The sequence below is a fragment of the Hibiscus syriacus genome, unplaced genomic scaffold (genome assembly GCF_006381635.1).
Source record: "Hibiscus syriacus cultivar Baekdansim isolate YM2019G1 unplaced genomic scaffold, ASM638163v2 tig00002338_pilon, whole genome shotgun sequence".
Taxonomy (NCBI): Eukaryota; Viridiplantae; Streptophyta; class Magnoliopsida; order Malvales; family Malvaceae; genus Hibiscus; species Hibiscus syriacus.
Genome location: NW_024061926.1, coordinates 2,016,852 through 2,043,250, shown reverse-complemented (window position 1 = coordinate 2,043,250; position 26,399 = coordinate 2,016,852). Strand labels below are relative to the sequence as shown.

Below are 26,399 nucleotides of genomic sequence, written 5' to 3'. Positions count from 1 at the left end.
GATACAACACATGCCCTTTACACTTAACTGTGATATGCAAAGCCTTCTGACTACCAATCACCCCAGAAGGGATATCATCCTCAGAAAAAGATAAAAAATTATCAGCTTGTATATTGGAAACTAACCGGTCCAACTTTTCAATTGGCAACTCTTTCGGAACAAAAGTCTGGTTCAAAACCTTTAATAAAGCATTCCTATGGGCCTCTGAACTCAAAAGTAATGATAAAACAAAAATACGGGCAGGCAACTTGTGTAACTGTTCCACAACACTGTACTCACTGTGCTTCAAAAACTTCAAAAATTCTATCGCTTCACTCTCGGTTACTGGTTCATTGATAACATGCTCATCTTCTTTTATCTGAATATCAACATTTTTCCCCTTATCAACTGCAACCTTCTTCTCAGACTCTTTAGGTGGATTAAGAGAATAACATCTACCACTTCTGGTAAAGTGTCCCACCTCATCTACTTCCTCATTCTCTTTTGTTACCTCTCCCATCTGGCAATCATATCTCCAAGGCACTTGTTTATTATCCCGATATGGGAATGGAGATGGAGGTGTAATAACCACTTTCGGAGCTATCTTTTTAGGTAATCGATTCTTGGGAGTAATGATTAGGGGACAACTAGCATTGTATACCCCTTTAGACGATCCTTCTGAAGCGCAAACTTCCGCTTCCTCTTCTTCAGCAATCTCTTTAAAGAACTCAATTCCTTTACTGTCCATCATGTCTTGTACCAAAGATAGGAAGTCAGGACATTGCTGAATATTGTGTCCTTCACTGTTATGATACTGACATACCTCTCCACTGTTAAACTGTTCACCCATCAAATTGGGCTTCAACAATCCTACCTTGACCATATGGCACTACACCTAACTCATGGGTGATACCACATCACTAACATTCCTTACAATTTTCTTTCTTTTCTCTTCAGTAATCGCGTTAACTCCTGTCCCTGCATGGCTTGGCAACGGATTCTGAGCTATATTGGGCTGCTCACTGTCACTAAAGTTGATGACATTCCTCGTTCTCAAAACTTGGATAACCTTCTTAAATGCAGTACAATTCTCAATGGAATGCCCGGGATTCCCTGCATGGTACTCACACTGAGAACTAGCATCATACCATTTGGTAAAAAGAGGTTGCATTGGTGTCACGTGATACGGCGAAACCACATGCCGATCATACAAAATCTGAAATAATTCCTTATAAGTCATCGGGATGGGGTCAAATTAAGGCCTCTCTCTCCTCTGGACCCTTGCCCCTTGTCTATTGTCATTTTATGTTGACGACCCTGCTCTTTGAGGACGGGAAATAGTGATGTTATTAGAATCGTACTGCCTCACATTACTGACTTCGTTTTCCTTTTTCCTCGTTTGTGGCCTCTTACTAGACTCTCCTCTCTCGAGCTTTCCACTCTTAACTGCCATTTCAATCATTTCTCTCGCTGTAACTACATCAGCAAAACTTCGATAAGGATTGCCGATAAGATGCTAAAAAAAAGGAGCCCTTAAGGTATTAACAAAAAGTATATTTGTTTCCTCCTCTTCCAATGGTGGATGGACTTGCATCGCTACATCTCTCCATCTTTGAGCATATTGTCTAAAACTCTTGTTAGAATTCTTTTCCATTCCTTGTAACATCATCCTGTTGGGCCTAACATCTTTCACATGTTTGTATTGCTCAAAAAAGGACTTGGCCAAGTCTTTCCACGATTTAATATTAGCTCTACTCAACTGGTTATACCACCGGATTACCGAGCCAGTTAAGCTTTCCTGAAATCAGTGTATCAACAATTGATCGTCCCCTATGTATTCGGTCATCTTCCTACAGAACATCGTGATATGCGCAGAGGGACACCTGGTACCATCAAACTTCTCAAAGTCAGGAACCTTGAACTTTGGAGGCAAAACCAAATCAGGAACTAAACTTAATTCATTTGCGTCGAATCCATAGACATTGGTATCTTCTTTCATGGCTCTGACTTCTCTTTCTAACTGTTTTCATTTCTCTTCCAGCGGATTATTTTTGTCATTCTTAGCTTCTTCATTAAGGTCTGGAACTTGATGATATTGATGTTCTTCTTGATACGAACCAGATCCAGGCTGTACGTTAACAGAAGCACCAACTGGATTAATGTGCACCTTTCTGACATGAACAAGGGTCACTTGAACGTTCTGAGATTGTTCTGGGGTTAACCTTGGAGGATAAAGTGGGTCCTCAATTACAGCTCCTGGTACAGGGCTTTTTCCATGTTTCGAATTTCTTCCTTCCAGCATACTCGCAAACTTGGCAAACATCTCCTTTTGCGCATTTAGCATGTCTTCTTGCATTTTCTTGATATTATCTTGTAACTCCAATTGAGCCTTCTCAATTTGGGCAAGTTTGTCCTCCATAACTTTCTTCCTGGTTCTGTAGGTGTGCTTGGGATTTTCCAGTATTACTCTGTCACATAGTCATTTTGTTATCGCTGATATTTATTAATGAATATGAAATATATGATTATGAATGAATAAAATGCGATGCAAAAATTTAAATGTATTAAAAAATGTATATGCAAAATGCAGGGTGTTGATCCTGGAATGACTCCTTAGAACAACTCTTTATATTAGAACGACGTTCAATTACAAAGTTGAAACATATCACAAATAAATCTGCACCATCTCTCCTATTTGTTGTACATGTGCTAGCAACTCCACGATCTTCTGGTTTTCTTCAGCCTCGGGATCTAGTTCTTCAGTCACATCAGCAGCTTTCTCAGATAGAATGACCAAATATTGAGCTAATCTCCACGTGTGTCCTAAGTAACAAGCAATAAGGTCCTCTCTTTGCTTAACTCTCGCCTGAGCTCGCTCCCATCGAAAACGCCACTATATATCCCCCTCATAAGGAACTATCGATAGCTCACTTGTTTGCCTCTGAAAATTTTGAACCATGGCTTCAAGCTCACTCACTTGTTTTTTCAGACTCTCAACTTCCCCACGCTTGAGCTACCTTCCCTGTTTCGGTATTGTCGTAATGCAGTCTCTAAACTGGAAATCTTCTTCTTCAACTTCTCGTTATGGGCTTGACTCTCTTGTAACCACTACTCTAAAGAATCCTTTTCTTTCGATAAAATCTTCACTTGGTGCCTATTTTGTTTGAGCTCTTCTTGACTCTCTTCGGCTACTCTTTTGAGGCTCGCCACCTCTTGCCTCAATTCGACAGACTTACTTGAGCTAGAACTAGCCTGAGCTTTTACCATTCGCTGATAAGTTGACCGAAGATCGTCAAAGTCTAGCCGAAGTTGCTTCTCCATTTTTTCAATTCGATCTACTTTACTCTTCTGAATGTCAATCTCCAATCCCTTTTGATACACTTCATATTCTAGCTTCTGTAAAGTCATTCTCTATTGTCTCAGTTCTGCTTCGAAATCGCGCTTAGCTAACTCTAATAGAGATGGCACCACTCTCAACTGTTCCTCCACCGGCTGAAAATTTTCAGGATTCACTATCGGAATGTTGTCATTTACTCGACCGCTTCTCCACTGCTCGTACTCTTGAGACAACTCGAGATCATAAGTGAACAGATTCACACGACGAGTTTGCTTCCAGGCCTCAGCAACCCCTTTAACTTTACCCTTATACTGATCTCTTTTGAATGCAAAATCTGACCCTACCAAGTCCCATGTGGCTGGAATGAACTGTCTTGACCCATATTGTCTGGAAATTAGTAGCGGTGCATACCCAACAGAACCCCATATACCTGACAAAGGAACCCAATCTCGCTCTCCACATCGGTAAAGTATATCCGAAGAGACATTCCACGAAGCTCGCCACAAAATATCACCATATCTGATATCCTTGAAGATGACCATCCATTTTTCTTCGGTGAAGCCCCCAGGCCATTCTTTAGAAAGAAAATCCTTCAAAGGTGAAAACCCATCTATAAATATTTGTCCTGGTGCCCTTTCAACATGTTTGAAATGACTTAGAATCCACACTAGCAACAAAGGTGCACACCCTATAAAGCGTGCTTCTCCTTTGCGCCTACAAGAACTCAAAGACCGGAACGTCTCAGCTAGAATAGCTGGAACAGGATCCACGCACTTGTCTAATCTTTCAAACAAGTCAACGACTGATACGTCTACATATCCTAACACCTTTGGAAAAATAACGCGCCCATAAATCCCTAAAGCAAACAAGTCAAGCTTCTTTCTCTTATCAGGGTGATGAGCAATTATTTCTTTCAAAGCAGCCCAAGAGATGCACTCACTGTCTCCCTTCTTCTTAATGTTTCTGATTACCCAATCTTCACTCATTCCGGTCATTAATAGTAATTTCTTCTTAAATAAAGAAGTGACTGACAGCTTGGTATATATTCTATCTATCTGGGACCTCGGACAACGGACCAAAGCTTGATACTCCTCTATTGTTGGTATTAGATCCACTCTACCAAATGTGAAACAACTATAAGCCGGATTCCAGAACTGCACAAATTCTCTAAACAAATTTAGGTCAATAGGAACATCCAGAAGATAAGGAATATCGCCGTACAACTGATAAAACATCTCCCTATCGGCTGCTTCCTATCTTCCCCATACCTCTCTTAGCTCACTCAGATCATTCTGACGTACGTTGATGTGAGTGTAACCAAATAACTACGACACATATCCAGGCATCACGTTGTCCCCATTGGTCAATTAAGACTGTTCCGACCACCTCAGAACATCCGCATTGTCGTCAACCTCTTTCTGAACCGTTCGTTCCATATTACTGGCCTTCTATATGGACATCGATCCCAAATCAACACCATGTAATGGACGTTGCAATGCAAAACATAAAAGAAATAAAGCAAAGACAACAAAAGATCAGTTATTAAACATAAAGCAATTAAGTCGGGATAATAATTTGTTAAAGAATCCTACCCACATGCTGGCTATCCAATCATGCTTTATCAGATCCTACCCAACATGATATCTACCCCCATGCTTTGTTATTCACAAAAAGAAATCCTAACCGCATGATATCTAATTCGCATGCTTGTTCAAGAAAAATAAACTCTCTAATTAGTTAAGACAAGCCACTCAAGACAATTTTAAATTAAAAGGGTATTACCCTTAGTCCGATTATGTATTTATAAGCCGAGTTATGCGAATGAGGATATCATGCATATTCATGCAACAAGGATGTCATGCCAAAATCAATTAAACAAAATTAAAAATATCATACAACGTGACAAAAAATTATACATGTATTTTTTAATTAAAATTATAAACTATGCATATTAACATATAATGTATAAGTGTGACTTAAATACAAAAATAAAAACCAAGCATATACTGAAATCAGAATAAATCCTAAACATACATGGGATTTAAAAAACATGCAAAAATCTTTAATTCAAATGTCTAAACAACAAAAATTAAAGAAATTACTAATCATGACTAATATTAAATGAAGTGGAAATTAAACATATATATCAATAATTAGAACAAAGATTAAATAAAAATGAGCTTAACTAATAAGGATATAAAAAAATTTATCCAAAAGAATAACACAAAAAAACTGAAAAATAACGACTTTAGGACACATAAAGAGGTAAAATTCAAATACAAACACGCTAACATAAGAAGACTAAAACCTAATTTTACCTTTGTATTTGGTGACCAAGAAATAATTAACCCAAAATTACTAAGATGTATATATTAAACTAAACCTAATATTAAACTAATCATAATCTACTTCACGCAGGAACCCAACCTCACGCTTTACGCTTTACTCTTTACTTTCTCTGCCTCACACTTTACTCTTTACTTTCTCTCCTCCTTTCTTGCGTTTCTATTTCAAAAAAACTTAAATGAAGACTAACCCCTCATATAGTCATGAAAGCTTCCTAAAAGAAATCCGATTTAGACTCCAATGAATGATGAACGCCTTCTTGGAGCGATAAGGTAAGGTTCTTTATTTTTTTATTCATTTGGATTTACAATAACGGGTATTCGGTTCTTGGTTGCCAATGGTTCAAAAGGATAAAAAAAAATTCTGTTTGCTCAATATTTGGTTCGAAAATCCCTAAAATATGGTTTTGTTTTTTTTTGTTTTCAAGTCCTTTCTGGTTCTTCGATGGTTTATGAAAGAAAACCAAATGATTTCATTCGATCTCCCAAAACAGAATTGAGAAGGTCCAAACAACCCCTAAAGCTCTAAAGTTTCAACAATTCTACTACCGACGATGAACTCTAGATGATTAAGGTAATATCTCTAAAACGTACACCCTTTCGTCTTTCACTTCATAATTCGTTTATAAACTACATATTAATAGAAAGAAAGAAATCAATACTGAAAATAACAATAAAATATGAATAAAAAAGAAATGAGGAAAACCAATAAGGAGCATAGACTTTGATTGTTTTTGACATCATTGTTTGTTCTTCGTCATAATCTTGCTCAATAATGAGTTGAACAATCCTGCAATACCGAAAACATCAAAGATATCAGAACATCGAAGATTTTTTTTTAACAAATTCAAGAAGCTTGGATATTTGAAGGCAATGTAGTCTACATAAACCTTCCAGTGATTGAACTTCTCAAACTTATTGTTTTGGATGGAATTTCACGAGGATGTGAGATCAGAACAGCTTCCTGTAAATCAGTAAAACTAAAAATAAATATGATAGAAAAGACAGTAAAAGTACAATCTAATTTCCCTTCAAATCTCACATGTAATGGCAACCATCCTCTTCGTGGAAGTAGTGAAAAGAATAAAGGATTACATATATTAGCACCGTATATATTTACAATTCTTCCAGGGTGTGATATTCCTCTGGAGCAGGGAATGAAATGACCACTTGTTTTCATTTCAAGGATAGAATATTCAGCAGTAAAAGGAAGATAGTTGGTAATAGATAATGGGGATTTGATCAGAATACTCCAGTCCAGGATAGGATCCGAGTGGATGTCTTTTGAAATCTCAGTTGCTTGCATGCCTAAACAAAACCAGATTTTATGTGAAGAACCATTCGAAGATATCTCACTTAGCTGGTTGCAGCACAGCAATTCCTCAGACTCAGTGAGAGCTGATACATATATCTCAGAAGTTCCCTTAGGCTTTCCAGAAACTTTCAGTTGACCAGGATTTCTAACTACAGAACTCCAAGAATACTTATCAGAACCACCAAAACTCGAAGGTCGCAACCGAAACACAAATGGTGCAGACTGAGTTAAGGCTGATAAGGGAAGTGGCACAGTATCACCAGGTTTCAACTGGCCAACAAATATATCCTTCCTTGCATCAAGTGATATTTGTTTCCTATTCCTGATCCATTTTCTTTGCCTAGCAGAATTCAAAGATATTAGAGAATCATCTGAATCGGGCCAGTTCAGGCTTTCTATATCTGGAGCATAAATCCATCCACCCCCAGTACTTGTTGATTTATCCAAGTGCCAATCATCTACCCACTCCCAACCTGAAGGTAACTCAACTCCAGAGGTTGCCTGCAAACATGCTTAAAAGCATATAAATTTGGAAACTTGCAAGCATACTATCCAATGATGAATGCACAATCTACGTAAGTAGAAGAGGTTCAGAAAGAAAAATATTTTGCATGTTCAAGGAATTGAAAGAAAAAAATATAACTAAAAACTAGATGAAAAAAAAACTCATCATTTCCTCAAAGATAAAAGTATGAAGTGATACAAATGGCAATGTGTTACAAGATAATAGCAGTATACAACAGGTCGTGGGAATGGATGAAGAAATAATAATGTCTATAATTCAAAATGCTACCATATAAATAGAAGTTTTATAAACAAAATCTTCCAGTTGGAACAGTGAACACTTTAATGTGTGAATTAGAGAATGCAGAAAAGAAAATTAGTTATTCTGCAAAATAAGTAAATGCTATTTTTTGGGTGCAAAAAGGGGTCCAAGACGCAGGCTTTGAGTTGCCACTCTTACAGCTAATAAACGGTTAACTTTGATTCTTACCTGCTGGGAGCCTCCAGCTTGTGGTTGATCTGATTCAATTGAGCTTTGTAGCCAATCCATCCAACACTTGGATCGTATGTTTCAGTTTCAAAGAACTCATCTGTCTGAATTCTGTTACCATCAACTTGTATACCTTCAGGTGTGTTTTTGTCAGCAGGTCTCTCCATTATTTCACTGGAAGCGTAGGATACGAGATTTAAATCAAGTACAAAATCTGTGTTGTTATGTACAGAGACCAGAGACCTAATATTTACATTTCTTTTGCCATCCTTTACATTAACTTGACTAGCCACAACATGATTTCCTAAACGCCAACAAGCAGCTGGTGCTGCATAGTTCAGCCGCACTGTAGTCCAAGGGCCCTCCATGTTAGGGCTTATCTGAATGAATCTCGATTTAATGCCACCAACAAAGTATTCATTTGTCTCATCAATGTTAGATTTTGGGGACAAAATTACAGCACATCTTAATTTCCCACCCGACTTCTTCCCCCTCCTATCTGCTTGAGAGGCATTCTGCAAAAAACAATCCATTTAAGCATCAAAGCTGTGAATAATGCTTTAAATAGTTCCACTTAAACCTAGTATTAGGGTTTTTTTTAATACCCAAAGCCTACAAAAATACTCTCTCCATAAGTTCCGAATAAATTGATAACATTTACCATAGCTTCTGACAAGGATAAGTCCATCCACATTAAGCTATTGATCAGATCATATTGAGGGGAATCATCTGTGATGTGCATGGCTATCTGATTCAAGGGTGCAGAAAAGAATCCGATAACGTCACCTGTTAAAGAGATGGGTTCAGTAAGGCAGGCATAAATTAGGAGATATCTTCTCTCTAGAGTAAATGCCATACTGAATTGATACGGTAGTTAAGGTATAATACTATCATAAAAAAGTTTAATGGTAATGTCAAGGTATAATACATGCAGAGGGTAAGTATTTTATTAGCAGAATAACTAGATTTGCATGTAGTACCTTTTCCTACATCAGCAACAATTAGCTCCATTAAGTCGGTGTCCTGGGAAAATTGAACATCATAAGGATATTAAGGAATATACAAAAAGGAAAAGAAAAAAAAAAGATACAGGAAAAGGAAAAGATGACAGAGTAGCATTGGGTGCATTGAAGAAATATTAATGATAAATATATCATTCTTACGTACTGGGGAGTCAACTTTGAAGAAAAATATTTCACTCCAGTCAACCAATTCAATATCAGAAGACACGTGACTTGAGGTGCGCCCGCATGTACGTGCACTTTGTTGATGAATCAGTGATTCACTTGGAAGGCTATGATCAGGAGAAACGCGAACAGCCACAGTATAATGATGAGAAGTCAACCCTTCAACTCTGGGTAACTACATTACAAAAGCATGCAAATGAACCAAATATTTGTCACAGTATAACTAATAAGAGAGTAATATTCTCCATCAAGAGAGTAAAAGTGTCCAAACTTCAAAGACTATACCATTGCATCTGCGATAATGACTGTTACCATTGTTCTAATTTTCCCGCAAAGCTTTCCTTTCAAATGAGAGTCCAGCATATTTTTTGAAACAGGAACTTTTATAGGCTTCATATCCCCAGATGACATTCTAATAATATCTTCAAAGCCTTTATTCTCAGTAGTTCGAATAAAAATGTCATGACCAAGTTTATTTTGTGGGATGATGTAGTAACTTCTCTTGTGGTGGACATCAACAATAGATCTTGCCGGAGAGGTTGGACAAAGTACTTCCTAAGTAATGTAAAGAAGAACTTCAGATGTCTTCAACACAAATCAATATTCCAAGCATCAAACCTAAAATGAGCAATTAGTGGAGAGACTCAAATTTAATTATACACCAAAGAAAATCTAATGCTTAACAGATAAGACCATTTAACAACCCCCGCCCATACGTAACAAAACCTGGGCTCTGATGCCATGTTAAGCATCCGGTCGAAAACTGTTCAGCAGTAATTGGAAAGACACAATTTTAAAATAACACCACCAGGAATAAGTACTTGAAAAATGTGGGATAACATTAATACCACGTAAACAATATAAAGGGATGTTTAAAAAATAGGTGAAAAATATAAGAGAAAAGAACAATCGTATTATCACCTAAACATATCATTCACTGATAAATAGAGTATTATCAAAATATATCAAGCAATTGCAAACAATTACCTGTGTTTTATGATATTGATGAATATCACTATGATTATTCCAGCTTGCGTAAGCTTGAATAATCATATTAGCATTAGACTCTGAGATATTCAAGTTGAGATCCCTTGTGGAGGTAAAACGTAACTGAGATGCTGCGCCAGAGGAGTTGGGATCATACTGATACCTGAAAGTTTACAAAAGATTAGGGCTGAGCAGTAAAGGCCAAACACTAAAAAGGGTTTTTCTATTTTAATCAAAGTAAATATTAGTTGTGTTCTATTCACAACTACTCTTTTTTTGACAAATGAGTAAACATACAGAATAGGAGTGCATCCAAATATTTACAATTAATTAGACGAATCACAATATAATTACCTTAAAAACCCATCCATTGGCTCAACAATTGGCTCCCAGGATTCATATTTATCATTATATGATCTGGCCGCCAAAGAGAAGCTAGCAGTAGAATTTAATTTGTCAGATCTTCCATGTAAACTAAATGCTATTCCACTCAATGATATATTAATCAATGGAACCATCTGCAACATAAAATTGTTGAACAACCAAAAGCGAATTTACCACAACATTATCCATGATTAAAACACACTTTAATTCTTCATATACTTTCAAAAGAAAGATATAACTATGATTTGCCCAAGGACCATAAAGTAACTGTGGAATAAAAGACACACCAGGCCACTGAAGTCATCAAAAAGGGCTACGAAAAAGGTCCCTATTTCTGCATCAAGGACAGTATTGTCTGAAGCACTGTGTAAACATGGATCCACCTGCTTTAAAGCAGACCTTTTTGGAGGTTTTCTGGACCCATCACGGACAACAAAAGTCCCCAAGTCATTAGCAACAACCCAAATGCTAAATGGTTCTGTACCAAACTTGGCATCTGATGTGTCCAAAACACTTTCTTCCAAAAATTTATCTCCAGTTACCATATCACTCCGTATGCATCTTAATGTGCAAAAATCTTGTTGCTTTGGTGGACCTTTACATGCAATACAACCCAAAGAAACATAACTTGGAGGAGCTTGAGGCAACCAAAAAGTAACACTGTCAATTCCTCTCTGTTTCTTAATTTTTCCAACAAGCTGGAATCCTATAGGAGCTTTGTAATGATCGTCTCCACTATCATGAAGAACTGTGCATGTATTAGGAGGTTCATACCTAACACTCAGAAAATAAACAATTTATCAAAAACTAATGAATTAAATTAAGATATATCTGAAAGAAATTAATTCTTAAGTGTCACGTACCCTTGAACAGCAATATCACCAAAATACACCATTCCTAGGGAGATCATTGGACGCCATATAGATAGTTGCTTCCTTGAGCTCGAACCTCTATTCCACCAAACCAACTTAAAACTAGCAACAGCTTCAAAACATCGACCAATATTTACAACTGATGAATTTTCAAACTGCCGATTGTTGACACAACCATGTGAAGAAGTTTGGATTTCCGAAACTCTAGATGGTTTAGGATAGACTTCAGGAGACCTAATAATTATATGGCGCAATTCATATGCTGCAGCTAACAACCTCAAAGTTGTCGGTTCTGCTGGCAAGAAGGTCCCGAGAGAATTATCCACACGCCAAAATGCTAGACTGGATGGATACCTGTAATTTACACACAATAAAAATTCAGAAGAAAACTTAGTTACCAAAATAGCACTAACAATCCATGAAGCATACAGAATATATGTAAAAAAATATACACAGACGACTGAAATCAGAATAGAGATGGAGATTTATAACTAAACATACTGATTGGTGATGGTAATGCAGTCCCTGAGTGAACAAGGAGAAACAAAAGAAGCCGGGATGCAGAAAGTAGAAGACGATGATGGTTGCAATTTCCCAGGGGAAACCACACAACCTAAAGCAATGTATCCTTCAGGAGCTTCAGGGAACCAAACAGAGCAGTTGCTTTCTTGCTCGCCATTTGACAATATTTCGGATTTAATTTCACCTTCACTGGAGATGCCTATGGAATCTATTGGTGGCCATATTTTTTTAAAAGATACGGGTCTGATGACTCTGAAATAGTTGATTTTTACAGCACAAATACCTTTTGTAGGTGGTTTGTCCCTGACAAGTGAAGACTGCCAACATCAAAGCATAGAAAGAAGTAGAAAAACTTTCAAACAAAGCTATAGGAAATAGTCCACTGACAATGGCGTTAGATAGTCACCAAGAACTGCAAAACCCACTAGGGCACGAGCTCTCCAACAGGCATATATATGGTCATTGTTAGGATCCGTAAAGCATGCCCATGCCAAGACAATAAGTAAACCGTGAAAAAGTTCAAACAAGTTCATTTCCTCTAACATTGGTTTAAAAAAATAAGAGTTAAAACATACTTTTAATTGTTCCAACTCTGTCAAACTGAGAACACTCAACAGTGATTTCCTTTGATGTTGTACTTAGAAAGGCCAAAATATCTTCTTCAACAGCTAAAAAAAGTCTCAGGATGCTAAATGAAATATTCATTAATATGTCTGAAACAGATAAATGTATATTTATCTTTCCATAAGAATTCAAATACTTAATTGAGGTGTCAAAGGGCTCCAAAGTGTTGATCCCATTACTCTCCATTGTCAAGCCAAGGGCATTTGCATTCATCTCAACGGTATCACCTTTCATAACTAGCCTGCAAAATCATAACAATATTAGAGCAACAACTTTCGTATTGCCAACAGTTCATGTAACACATTAAAGCCTCCTTCCTACGGGGTGTTTATGGCTCCAGCTTTACATTCATATATTCAAGGAAACAAAAAAAATTCTAAGTATAAATCTGACCATTTTAAAAGGTCTTAGAGGCAAACAACAATGATTTTATTTATGAAAGCATCATGATGCAATATTTATATGATGCTATTAGTTTGGATTATCTAAGAATCAAGGGGTTTAACATTACTTACTCGAAAAGGTATTAATTATACATAAACTGCTTGAAAATAGTATCTATAAAATATTAAGAAGAGATTTGGATTCAAAAATCTCGAGCGAAATGCATCCTTGATGGTGACTAGAACTCAAGATTTTTCCACCAGTGTGCCTCGAATAGAGGAAGAATGAATTCTCTTAGGTTCTTGAAAGTTAATGGCAGGCTGATATCTGATCCCAACCTTGTCAAATCTAGTGTTTTTGAATTCTTTAAAGAAACCTACAATCGGGAGCCTACTTCAGTGGTGGAGGGCTTTGATTTCAATTTTTCCAAACTATTGGATGTGAAGAGATCTTACTTGGAGAATCCATTCTTGGAGGAGAAAATTTGGGATGCCATTGCCTCCTTAGATAGCAACAAAGCTCCGGGCGCAGACAATTTGAACATGGGCTTCTTGAATAAATTTTGGTGGAGCCTTAAAGATGATACTGTAGAATTTTTCAGAGATTTCTTCTTGGGGGAACAAGTGGGAGAAAGGGGTCAATCATTCTTATATCACTCTCATTCTCAAGAAACCTAATTCGGAATGCTTGGAGGACTATAGACCTAGTGGGAGGATTGTAAAAGATTGTGTCTAAGGTCCTTTCCAGAAGGTTGGGAATGTGCATTAACTCCATCATAGGTCCCTCCCAGTTTGCTTTTATTCCAGGGAAACAGATCATGGACTACTCCATAGAAAACGAGGGCATTGATTAATGGAGGAAAAATGGTCTAAAAGGAGTTGCTTTCAAAGTGGATTTCAAATGATCTTACACTCGATTGATTGGTTGATTATGTTGCAAATAATGGAGTATATGGGTTAGGGGTGAGGTGGTGTTCATGGATCTACAAATGCATTTCATCCGCTTTCATATATATCTTAGTGAATCATTCTCCCTCGAAGGAATTTCATATTGCAAGAGGGATTCGTCAAGGGTGTTTTTTTCCCTACTATTTAATTTTGGTTGGGGAATTGTTGAGTCTCTTGCTAACTAAGGCGGTCAAGTTGGACCTATTTAATGGTTTTGTGATTGGTAACTCTGAGAATTCTTTCATGCTTTCTCACTTGCAGTTTGCTGACGACTTGCTAATTTTCTGCAACGCTTCTCTTGGTCAATTGAAGAATGTGAAGAGAGTGTTACTCATCTTTGAACTGATGTTTAGGCTCTAATTAAAGCTATAATTAAAGCTCTCCAAGAGAAGACTTTTCAGTATTTATGTTGAAGATGTTGAACTTAGAGAATGGGTTGTTTCTATCGGTTGTGCGATAGATGATTTCCCGAAGGAGTATCTTGGCCTTCCTCTTGGGGCTAAGAAGAACTCAATACAACTATGGGACACTATGATCCAAAGATTCTATAAGAAATTGGCAGGCTAAAAAGTTACTTCCTTATCTATAGCGGGAAGAGTTGTGCTTGTGAAATCGTTCGTAAGCTCATTACCTACTTACTTTTTGTCAACCTTCAAAATGCTCTCACGTGTTCTTAAGAAATTAAATTCTATCATGGCTATGTTTTTATGGGGTGGTTCAGTTTAAAAAAATCAGATTCATTGGGTCAAACGGTCAATCGTCACTCAATCTAAGGATTACGACAATTTGGGAATTACTAATCTTAATCTTATGAACCGAGCTCTTTTGAGGAAATGCACTTGGAAGTTTGCAAGCGAGAGAGATACATGATGGAAGAGGGTGGTGCGCAGCAAATACAACTTAGACTATTGAGCTATTTCGTTGGAATATGGCCAGTCTTCACAAGCATCTTGGTTATAAAGATGAGTGATTAACAATTTCTTGAAGGACAATGATTTTGGTACATGCTTACGTAATCACCTCCATCTACAAGTTGGCAATCGGGAGTCCATCCTCATTTGGCAGGATACTTGGATAGGCAGTACCAGTTCTTGAGATTATTCACTCTTGCTGTCAATAAAGGTGGGAAAATTACTAAATTTAAATCTCTTTCTTCCTCGGGTTGGTGTTGGGATATCCAATTGAGGAGGAATCTGCTAGATTGGGAACTGGATTAGTGGATTGAACTAATATCGATGATTTTGTGATTTTAATTTTGGGCAGAATGCGGATGATTGTTTTGTATGGAATGGTAATGGGGAAGGTTCCTATTTGGTTAAATCCTGTATCACACTAATGCATGGTAGAATTGAAGCTGATCCTACTTGGTTGAAACATGTTTGGCTTGTGTTAGCACCACCTAGAGTGGAGACTTTTGTGTGACAAGTTATTCATCAAAGAGTGGCAGTTAAATCTGAGCTCCTTAAACGTGGATTTAGTAGGGTTGAGGACATTTTTTGCCCTTTCTGTGAACTTGATACAGAGAATGTTTCTCATTTTATTTGTTTCCTGCAATGTTGCGTGGGATTTATGGCATTAGTTCCTACGTCTATGGAATATAATTTATCCTTCAAGTCAATCTTCTAGCCTTCATTCCTGCCTTGTTGAATTTAATCCCCCGTTCTAATATGTTGAATCTTATTCCCGAGGCTATTGTTTGGTCATTGTGGAAGTGTAAGAGTAACAAGTTTTGAGAAAGGGTAGTTGGATCAAACTCAAATTTTTTTCTCACTAGATATAGATTGACAGCTTGGTTCACAGCAAAATGTCCTAAACTCTCGATATATTTTGACTGCCTTGTTGGGGACCCATCCTTAGCTGATTTTTGCAAGAATGGCAAGAAGCTTTCCCCTTCTTCCCCCCGGTCTCCTTTGCCCCGGGTTTCTATAAAGTCAATGTTGATGGTGTGATGAAAAAGGATTGACAAAGTGGTGGTGTTGGTGGCTTACTTTGGGACTCTGATTGTAATCGCTTGGGGTCCTTTTCTGAACCTATAGGGTCTAGTCCTCCTACCTTATATGAGTTGGTGTCTTACTTTGGGACTTTGATTGTAATCTCTTGGGGTCCTTTTTTTGAACCTATAGGGTCTAGTCCTCCTACCTTATATGAGTTGTTGGCAATTAAAACTGGTTTACTTTTCTTTGTAAACTTAGAATGGGGTACAAAGGGGAGTCTAATTTTGGAGAGTGATTGTGCTAATGCTTTGAAATTGATAAAAATCCTGGCTCTTGCCCTGCCTTGTTTGAGCATATAGTGAAAAAGATTGTTTTGATTATGTTGGAATGTAATGTGATTGTTAGGTTCATTTAGAGAAACGTCAATTGAGAGGCTGATGAGTTAGCTAAGTTAGGAATTGGTTAACTGGTTTTGTTTCTGGTCATGTTGTTATGGTTTTGTTCCTAGTTTTTTTTTTTTGTAGAGTTGGTGTTTGTACCTAGCTTGGCTTCATGTACTCTCTGTTGTCCTATGTTTTTTTATGTAATAAAATTTTGAGGTGCTCTTTTCCTCCTTTCAATATTCGTGGAGATACTTCTTTGGTATTTCGTCGGATATGAGGGGAGTTTTTAACGAGACCTCCTATTCTTATAAAAAAATCCAACCAGAAAGCCTACCTTCTGCAGAATCAGAAAGTATCCAACCAAAAAGATGTCTTTTTCAGAACCTCAAAACCAAACATCATATCTAATTTAATTGATGTATTCTTCGGACAGTGCTAAAGCCTCTGGCCCAGATGGATTCACCATGGGATTTTTCAAGAAATGTTGCCTAGGCTAAAGGAGCAAATAATGAAATTCGTATATGATTTTTATTGTGGAAGAAAATGGGATCACGAGGTCAATCATGCTTTCATTACCTTGATCCCGAAGAAACTAAATCCTCAGTGTTTAGAAGACTATAGACCAATCAGCCTTGTTGATAGTTTATATAAAATTATCTCAAAAGTTTTGTCCAAAAGACTCGTTGTGTGTATTAAAGACATTGTTAGTCCATCCCAGTTCATTTTTATCCCTGGTAGGCAGTTGTTAGACTGTGCATTCCTAGCTAATGAAGGCATTGATTATTGGAGGAAGCAAGGGCTTAAAGGGGTTATCTTTAAAGTTAATTCCGTAAAGCCAATGATATGGTTGAATGGCATATTCTCCTTATATTAATGAAATACATGGGTTTTGGTGATATATCACATGTTCGTGGATATCATACTGCCTATCTTCTGCATCAATCTCGGTATTAGTGAATGGATTTCTTATAAAGGAATTCCCGATGACAAAGGGTTGAGACAAAGTTGCAGTCTTTCCCCCCTACTATTCAATATAGTTGGTGAACTTCTTCATCTAATGCTGATTAAAGCTGCTGATTTGGGCCTCTTTTATGGGTTTGCTATCGGTAAGTCAAAAAATCCCTTTCAGCTGACTTACCTCCAGTTCACAGATGATCTTATTATTTTCTGTCACGATTCTTTTACACATATAAAAAATATCAGGAGAGTTTTGAAGATTTTTAGTTTAATGACAGGGTTACATTTGAACCTTTCAAAGAGTAAACTATACGAAATTAATGTTGAAGAATCCACTTTAAATGAATGGGCCACTTCCATTGGCTGCTCAATAGGCTCTTTCCCTACGGATTATCTCGGCTTATCTTTAGGTGCAAAGAAAAATTCCTAAGTTCTACAGGATCCGGTCATCTAGAAGTTCAACAATAAATTAGCTGGTTGGAAAGCATCTTCCTTGTCAATAGCGGGCAGATTGGTGCTGTTGAAGTCGGTGTTGTCTTCCTTGCCGATTTTTTCTTATATGTTTTCAAAATGACGTACAAAGTAAGTCATAAGATTAACTCATTGATGGCAAAATTTCTTTGGGGGGAGGATCAGTAAAGAGTCGTATTCATTGGGTGAATTAGAAAAGAGTATGTCAACCATTAGAATATGGTGGCCTGGGAGTTTTGGATATGAATATTACTAATAGGGCTTTGCTGGGTAAATGAGTGTGGAAATTTGCAAATGAAAAAGATTCCTAATGGAAGATGATTTGCAGCAAACACAACGTTAACAGTAAGTCCATGTAAATCAGCAATGCATTTTCTCCTCAAGACTCATGGATTTGGAAAAGAATTGTCAATAACTTCTTGAAAAATAATGACATTGGAGTGTGTTTGAGGTCTCATTCAAGGATCCAAGTGTGGAATGGTAAGCTTATTTTCTTTTGGAATGATTTTAGGTAAATGATACATATTTGAAAAATCAATTTCCCAGGATCTTTGCATTATCCTCCAATAAATGGGGTAAGGTGGCTGAATTTGGTAGTTACGAATTAAATAACTGGGTGTGGAATATTCAAACCAAGAGGAACTTATGAGATTGAGAATTGGACCAATGGGTTGAATTAATGTCAATGCTCAATAGTATTGAACTGTCTGAATTAGTGGATGATTTCCTATCTTGGTTTGGGAAGGGTGATGGACTGCTCTCAGTAAAATCCTATAGGCTGACCCTATCTAAAAATTATGGGGGAAGTTATAACTGGAATAAGTGGGTTTGGTCGGGTTTGGCTCCTCCTAGAGTCGAAAATTTTCTTTGGAAAGCTTTCCATAAAAAATTGGCAGTTAGAATGGAGTTGAAGAAAATGAGGTTCCCTTGGATGATGTTCTATGTCCACTTTGCCATCAGCATGAAGAAACCGTTCAACATCTTTTCATATTGTGTTCTATTGTAAGGGAACTTTGGAACATATTTTTCAGGATATGGGACGTCTCTACAACATTGCCTCATGATCCTTTTACCCTGCTAAGTTCCTGGTCTGAATTAAGGGCTAATTCCTCCATTTGGAAATTTATTTCGGGAGTTGTTTTTTGGTCCATTTGGAAAGTTAGAAATTTAATTATTTTCGATAATATGAAACTTGACAGATCCTCCCTCTTCTTCATTATTAGATTTAGGTTGGCAAAATGGTTTCTAGCCAAGTTCCCACTCATTCATATTCCGGCTGACTTACTGGTTGGGGACTATACTATTCAACTTAGGAAGGTGCAAAGTTGGCTTATAACTCCAACAAACTTTTTCAAAATAAATGTAGATGGGGCTATCAGGAAAGATGGGTTGGCTAGTGGAATCAGAGGTATTATGAGAGACTCGAATAGTTACACTTTAACGACCCTCTCTGAAAGTGTTGGTCCTGGCCCTCTACCTCTGGCTGAATTGAAAGCCATTAAAAAAGGCATTGAGATTTTTCTATCCTCAGTTTAGGCAATGAAGGGAAGACTGATAATAGAGAGTGACTGCAAATCTGCCATGGATTGGATTCTGTTACCGACTACTGCTCCTTCTTTCTTCAGTACCTTAGTCATGGAAATTGTGTCTCTCGTTTTAGCTAGGACGTTTATTGTGAGATTGATTCCTAGGAGTTATAATTTGGAGGCTGATAATTTAGTTAAGGAGGAGATTGAGTGATTGTTAGGGTAGTTTCTAGGGAGCTTAATGTGTTTTTTGTATAAGTTGTTGTCTATGGTGTATTCTTTTACTCTTATGTAATTCTGATTCATCAATAAATTGAGGTATTATTTTCCTCCTTCCGCTAATTGCCTCTTTAAAAGAGTTAACTATAAGGGAGATTTTAATGAGGCCTTCTACTTTTATAAAAAATGTATTATGTTAAATAAAAAATGTGAAATTTTCATTTTCATAAAATTTTACATAAATACAACCAAGATCAAAAAGAGTTCCATTTTCATATCTAAAATCATAATTGATGATAATAAAAATAACAAAAAAGTAAATAATAACCAACCTTCCAAACACATCCCACTGAGCATGAAAAAGTTTGTTAGATAAGACTTGAGATTCCCCCACATCTTTTGATGCATTATAAAAAGTCAGTTCAGAACTAATTACCTGTAGAAAAATAACAAATACTAATAAAAAGTAATGGTTATAAGATATTATTTATATTAATGATTACAGAGTATTTACATTATACTTAAAAGAAATTATATCAAATCAAGTACAATGACATAGTATCACTTTAATGAAAGTCTTGACATTAGGTACATAGAGGATACAAGGATCAAGATCACTACTAGAGTACTAGAAGTATTCATAGCAATAACATGATAAATCAGTCATAATAAAATAAGCATGGAGACCAAGGATGGACTTAGAGTGGGATGGGTGAGGACGGTTGCTCCCCTAAAAATTTCAAATTTTTTGTATTTTATGTTGAAAAAATATTTTCGCCCATCTAAAATTTATAAGTTTGTCTCTCAAGTTCTATAAGTTCACCCCTCTAATAACATAATATCATGTGTCCGTCTCAAACAGAGACTCCAAAAAATTGCATTATCAAACAATAAATATACATGCATATATTGATTTTCTCAACTTTTATTTTTTAATTTCAAGATTTAAAAAAGCGTTAATTGGAATAATTTTCTTTTAATAATTAATAAAAATATTGATGTGCATCAACAACTTTAAATTTCTTAAAATAAAAGGAAACATCGAAGTGTTAAATATAATGTAATGCAAAATATATTGTACAAATACAAATTAATTTTTTATTTTTATTTTTTAAAAAATATAGTAAATAGTCAAAATTATAAATTGAATCCAATAAGTTGTTTATCAATACATATGTAAGGCACAAGGGATCAAACATGAAAATATGTAGTTTTGACACTTTTTGAAGTTTCAGCAGACAAACATCTAGACATAACTCATAGACTTGTACCTCATTATCTCGTATTACTTATACTACCCACAACCATTTCGTAAAAAGGGAGAATTTCATTGCTCAAATTTGGGATCCCTAAACTCCACCATATCTTTATCACATAATTAAAACACAAGTGGCTTTTCCACCACCCGATTTTTCTATTTGGAATGTCCTTTTATGTTGCTTTCCTACTTGTAACAATCCTTGCATATACATATCTATTCAGTTTCCCAGAAAATTACTGACTAGTACAGACCTAAAAATCTGCTAACTTTTGGGAAAATAAAAATATACCCTGAAGAAAGAGAAAATAATATAAAGATAAATATAAATTAGAAAAATTAAAACAAGGAAACCAACAAACCTGAAACTCAATGATGAACTCGGAAGATTTATCAACCATAGCATTTTGAGTTAACATATCACTAGTAATTTTCCTTGAAGCATCCACTTGTTGGCCTTCATCCCCTCCCTCCAAGTAGACAAGGTCATCCTTTGAAGCAGAGTAGCAGCTATTGGATCCCAGTGAAATACATGAATCTATATATCCATTCATAGTACCCGTTCTTGGTAAAGATGTTGATTTACCATGTCAAGAGAAAAAAAAATAGTTAACAAATTATACCTTGATATGAACATTCTTGAACTGCAATATTTTCCCACTCCCAACATATATCATAGTCTCGTTACTAGGTGCAGAAAGATCAACTCCTTCTCTACCTTGTAAATGCAATATTCCACCATTACCATCATAAATAAAATGATCAAACTTTTTATCATCGGCAATTAAAGGTTTCAGAGGTGACAATGAGAACTGAGCAGATGGTTGGGTGAATGTTGACTTATCAAGAATAATTGCATCTACCATACGTAAAGACTTTAGATCTTCTTCATTTGATAGCATACTACAAACTGCAGGAACAAAAAACTCAACAACTGCCAGCAAAAAATCCAGTGCTACAAGAACTTGTGGCCTTTGGAAACAAACAGATAAAGATGTCGAGAATTGAACCAAATTAGCATCAAGAAGAAACCTCGTTGGAAATGTTTTAATATTATTTTCTTTCCTAACGTTTGCATTATATATGACCTGGCCCGTGGTTTCATCAACACAAACCAGAGGATTCTTTGGCATCCCTATTGCCAACCTAAATTCTTCTTTAGTTCCAACACGATCATCAATCACAGAAAAGCTCTTAAGACTTGCTGAAAGAAAACCTTTACCTAATGTATTAGACTTGTAAAGAAGCCATGCACCTCTTGCCTGCACAACAAAGATCAAAAAGTAAATCATATGGTTGATATATATTGTAACTAATGTAGGATATTATGTAATTAATAGATACCACTTTAGCTATTATAGGATCTTTTTACGTGAATATGTACCCATTAGGTTGATGCATAAAATACAAAACAAAACATTATCTTCCTAATATTCTACATTGTATAAGATATGCTAAAATTATTCTAGGATTTGTTTTGTAATTTTTTGTTCACCACACAAAAAAAATTTGGGATGTTTACGGTGAAAAAGGTTCATGTCGAATTTCGAAAGGCATGCTTGAGAGGTTTTTTGAAAATGCCAACCTAGGGAGGTTCGTCGTGCGGTTGGCCAGTTCTCGGTCATGAGAATCTCAATAAATGATCCACATGTGTCACCACAAGATCTCACTAATCCTTCATGCGTGGGAAGGTTTTCTTGTAATTCCCTACATTTCTAAGTCAACGCATGAGGATAGACCCAAGAAATACCAATGTGAGTTGGTGATTGGAATCGTTGGGCTGAATGTGAGCCAAAACGGATGCAATTTGAGCCCAATTAACCATAAAAAGGATTTTTTTTATTAGAGATCAAAAGAGGAATGACAAAAAAAAAAGTTAGTAAATCATTGATGAAAATTAAGTTGATTCTCGAGTTTTGTGTGGGTTTTAAGGGAAAAAGCTGAGCGCTTCTCCCTTCACAATCTTCTCTTTCTTCTTTCACCTTTTTTCTCCATAATTCCCCATTTCTCCAAAGGGGAAAACTAGGCCTTTTGGTTGGATTTACTCAAAAAAAAAAAATTACTAGGCCTTTTTTATATAGAGTTTGAATTCAATAAGGTAAGATTAAGTTCTGAAGATTCAAGAGTTTCATTTTAAGCTTCACAGCTCCATAAAAGATGGTATTTAGTTTGAATGAGGTTTTAGAGTGGTTTTGGCTCTTGAGCTTAACTAATGATTCGATCTCATTTTTAACTTCCTAAGCTCATTTGTTTATTCCTTTTAAGCTCTAGTTTATTCTAGTAATTTGTTTTGCACTTGTTTGATTAGTTCAAGTGGTTGAATAGCATTTTAAGTGCAAGTGAGAATGAGAAGGCGAGTGATAGCCGAGTAAAGGAGCTTTATTTTGATATTCTGGCATCAAGGTAGTACACTTCCAACTTTGAAATGCTACTTGAACTTCATAAATGAGATGCTTTATTGGGTGTATATGTACGTTGAGTGTTTAAAGTACTAAAACATGTTTTGTATTCGAACTATGATATTTGATGTTAGACATGAGTTATATTTGTGTTAAATGACCCGATGTAACCCCCTATAAGTCTTAAGAATTAATTTAGGCTTAAACTAGAGTGTTTGAGAGGCTTTTAAAATGATTTTTAGCTTAAAAATAGTCATTTTTGGGCTAAGGTATCTATACTTGAAGAATAGTATCGATACCGTATGGATTGGTGAAGAATTTAGGCTAAAATGGCCTTAAATACCGATATTGTTCATCAATATTAATACCGAGGAACTTTTGAATAATTTTTTGGTATCGATACGAATCAAGGGTATTGATGGCCTAAGTTTGATATCAATACTCCCTGATTTTAAAAATCAAATTTGACTTCAAAAAGGTTGGTAGGATCGAAGGATGACTCGTAATAAGAGAATTTTGCCTAAAGGCTGGCTCAAATTTGCAAATGTTATTAAAATGACCCTTTAGAGTGGTAAGTAACCAAAATATCCCTTGGTAGGTAAAAGTTTACGAAAAATCCCCTAAGTGTATCGAAATTGAAAGAGAGCGAAAAATTGATAATTTGTAAGCTATCTCTCAAGTCTATTGGTAGATTATGAGAAAATGGAATTAAATATGAGTAGTGATTCATTAATGAATGATCAACCTCTAGATGAAGAATATGTTATGTGAATAATGTCTATTGATATAAGTTGTTTTCTCAGTATCTCATTTTATTTTAACTTTTACAAAGTAAGTTCTTTTAAAAACTACAACCTAGAGATTTACTTCTTCTAGGATTTCTAACAACTGTACAATAATTTTAAATCTTAAATTAGAGATAAAATTAATCCAAACTAATTAAGAGTTATATAGAAATAATAAACCCAAACTACCTAAGCTTATTTACAACTCACGAGAACAAGTTACGTAATGATGAGAGATGAAATTTCCTCACTTGATTGTGTTGGCGGTGATGGTTGAGTAGCTGAGTTATATGTTATGAACTGAGGAGAATACAGAAGGAAAAATCGAAGGAATAAAGGTTTTAGAAGAAGAAAAGCATAGAGATTTCAGAAATCAGAATTTCATTCATTCATCAGGTGATTTCTTTCTTCCCTAGTACACGGTTTTATTTGCATTACAATGTACTATGGCAATTGTGAAAGTGACAGCTGTATAACTAACTTCTAACAGATTCCCTGCAGATAAGAACTAAATATTTTCCTCCTTTGGGCTGTTGGCTGGATTGCAGGCCGGTTCTTGCTGCATAGGTAATGGACTTCCCTTTTTTATATATATTGTTTTAATAATCACTTGCTTCCCACGTGCACTCTCCTCTTTCATCCAATCCCTAAATTTCCCAATTGATTTACTCTCAATCCCTAACCCTTCCTTAGTAATTCCCAAATTACTTTCTTCGAGTCTAACTTCTTCTTCTCTGCCTTCTCTCTCGTGCATGACATTACCCCCTCCACGAGTAGATCCTTGTCCCCAAGGATCGAAACTTGGAAACCGAGACATGAGACTGGTATGAGCTTCCCAAGTATCGTGATTTGAGTTCAAGTTCATCCATCGTACGAGTAAATTCTGGCAGAAAGATTGCAATCTTAAGTATACTTCTTCTCCAATTTGAAACTATCGTTCACTTCGATTTTTATCAGCATGTTGTTTAATTCTGTTCTGCAATATATATGGGACCTTATGCACTGTGAATTCTAAACACCATAGCAGAGTAGGTGGTTTATCGAAATTCACATTCACTTCATACAACACCCCATGATTGTTTTGTGAAACTTTGTTCTTCCCTATATCTTTTGGGCTCTCATTTCTCCGTTTCAATGTAACAAGTTGCCCAACTCGAAGACCAACAGAATAAAGAGGTAGAAACCCAATAGCTAAGCATGGGTCTTGGATTGGCAGCTGCAAGATTAGAGCACTCCAAAAGATTAAATTCTGACTAGTATTGAAACTGGAACAATAATCGTTCAAAGCTTTGTAGTTCACCAAGTTTCCATTGTGACCAACTTCAGTAGACCCAAACTTATACCCCACATCTTTCTTATATTTGCCCTAAACCCACTGTTGGGTTTCAACTTTTGGAATCACTTCAACAATATTTAGTTGACCACCTTCTATTTCTTTTCCGATAAGAGCAAGCATCTCTACCATTTGAAGTTTAAGGAAAAAAATTTCAATTGATTCAGACAATCTAAGTTCTCCAGCAGCTGAATCTGATCGAACCGATGTGTACCCAAATAACAAAAGACTGTTATAATCTGCATCAGTAACCTCATAAGTTTTAGCATTAACCGCATTGATGAGAATGATTGTTCTGTCAATAATTTCTCCATACCAACTAAGGAGAGTTGATCCTTCATAGTAACTAGAATATTCTTCCTCCCTATAGTATATCTTTGAATCCAGAATAGTCCAACGTAATACACCCTCATATTCCATTAGATGAGTAAACATAATTTTCTTATCTGCCACCAACCCACTTAACATGATATTTGCACTATACCGTGTATAGTTTCCAACACTACAAATTCCCCTCTCTTTCAGATGATCCTTGCTCTGAAATCGACCTTTTTCTTGCTTTTCTACCATACAGGTTATATCATCATCAATTAGTTTGACAGATTGCAATAACTCAACAACAACAACATGCTCTAGTCCTGATTTTTTAATGGATTCTGTTAGCACAATATTATCCTGCTTTGCAACAGTAGAACTTTTTTCTGCACCTGTTGAACTATTCTCAAATTTTGGAGATTAAACATAACTTCTTGACCTTGTGAAAACATCTTCACTCCTTGCTTTGCTCCAGCATTGTCCTCTTTCTTCAGTTTTCACACCATAATATACAGTATTATAAACAGGTCTGACAAATTTTGACTCCAATAACTCATGAACATCAAGCTGTTGTCTTGATTTGCAGATGGATTCTGCTGGTACCGTACCATCCTGTTTAGAAACAGTAGAAGTGTTGCCTGTACCTGAAAGGCCACTCATAGACATGGAAGGTTGAGCAGAACTTCTTAATCTAGTGACTCGACCAGAGACAACCTTTTCATTCTTTTCCTTGCTTCTGCAGTCCACTCTTTTACCCTTTTCCACCTCATAACTCACAACATTATTCTTCGTTGCAACAAAAGAATTGTTGCCTGTACCCAACGGCCCACTTTCAGACTTGGAATGATGGATATAACTTCTCATTATTTCAAAATTATAGCCAACAATATACCTATATCCACCTAAATAAATTACCATAATCTGTTCATGCCCAACAGACAT

At 36.2% G+C, this 26,399-nt stretch overlaps 1 protein-coding gene across 1 annotated transcript in view; it reads right to left on the bottom strand.

The window, feature by feature from the left end:
- Positions 1–26,399, bottom strand: part of LOC120144958 — a 51,124-nt gene that overhangs the window by 10,440 nt on the left and 14,285 nt on the right. The window contains 19 exon segments of the mRNA XM_039158889.1: positions 6,368–6,451; positions 6,552–6,625; positions 6,704–7,477; positions 7,526–7,547; positions 7,971–8,485; positions 8,632–8,756; positions 8,951–8,993; positions 9,138–9,332; positions 9,443–9,712; positions 10,145–10,307; positions 10,499–10,662; positions 10,816–11,302; positions 11,392–11,742; positions 11,902–12,225; positions 12,310–12,394; positions 12,498–12,787; positions 19,700–19,803; positions 20,988–21,175; positions 21,248–21,887. Of these exon segments, the coding sequence (XP_039014820.1) occupies positions 6,368–6,451; positions 6,552–6,625; positions 6,704–7,477; positions 7,526–7,547; positions 7,971–8,485; positions 8,632–8,756; positions 8,951–8,993; positions 9,138–9,332; positions 9,443–9,712; positions 10,145–10,307; positions 10,499–10,662; positions 10,816–11,302; positions 11,392–11,742; positions 11,902–12,225; positions 12,310–12,394; positions 12,498–12,787; positions 19,700–19,803; positions 20,988–21,175; positions 21,248–21,887 (4,898 nt within the window).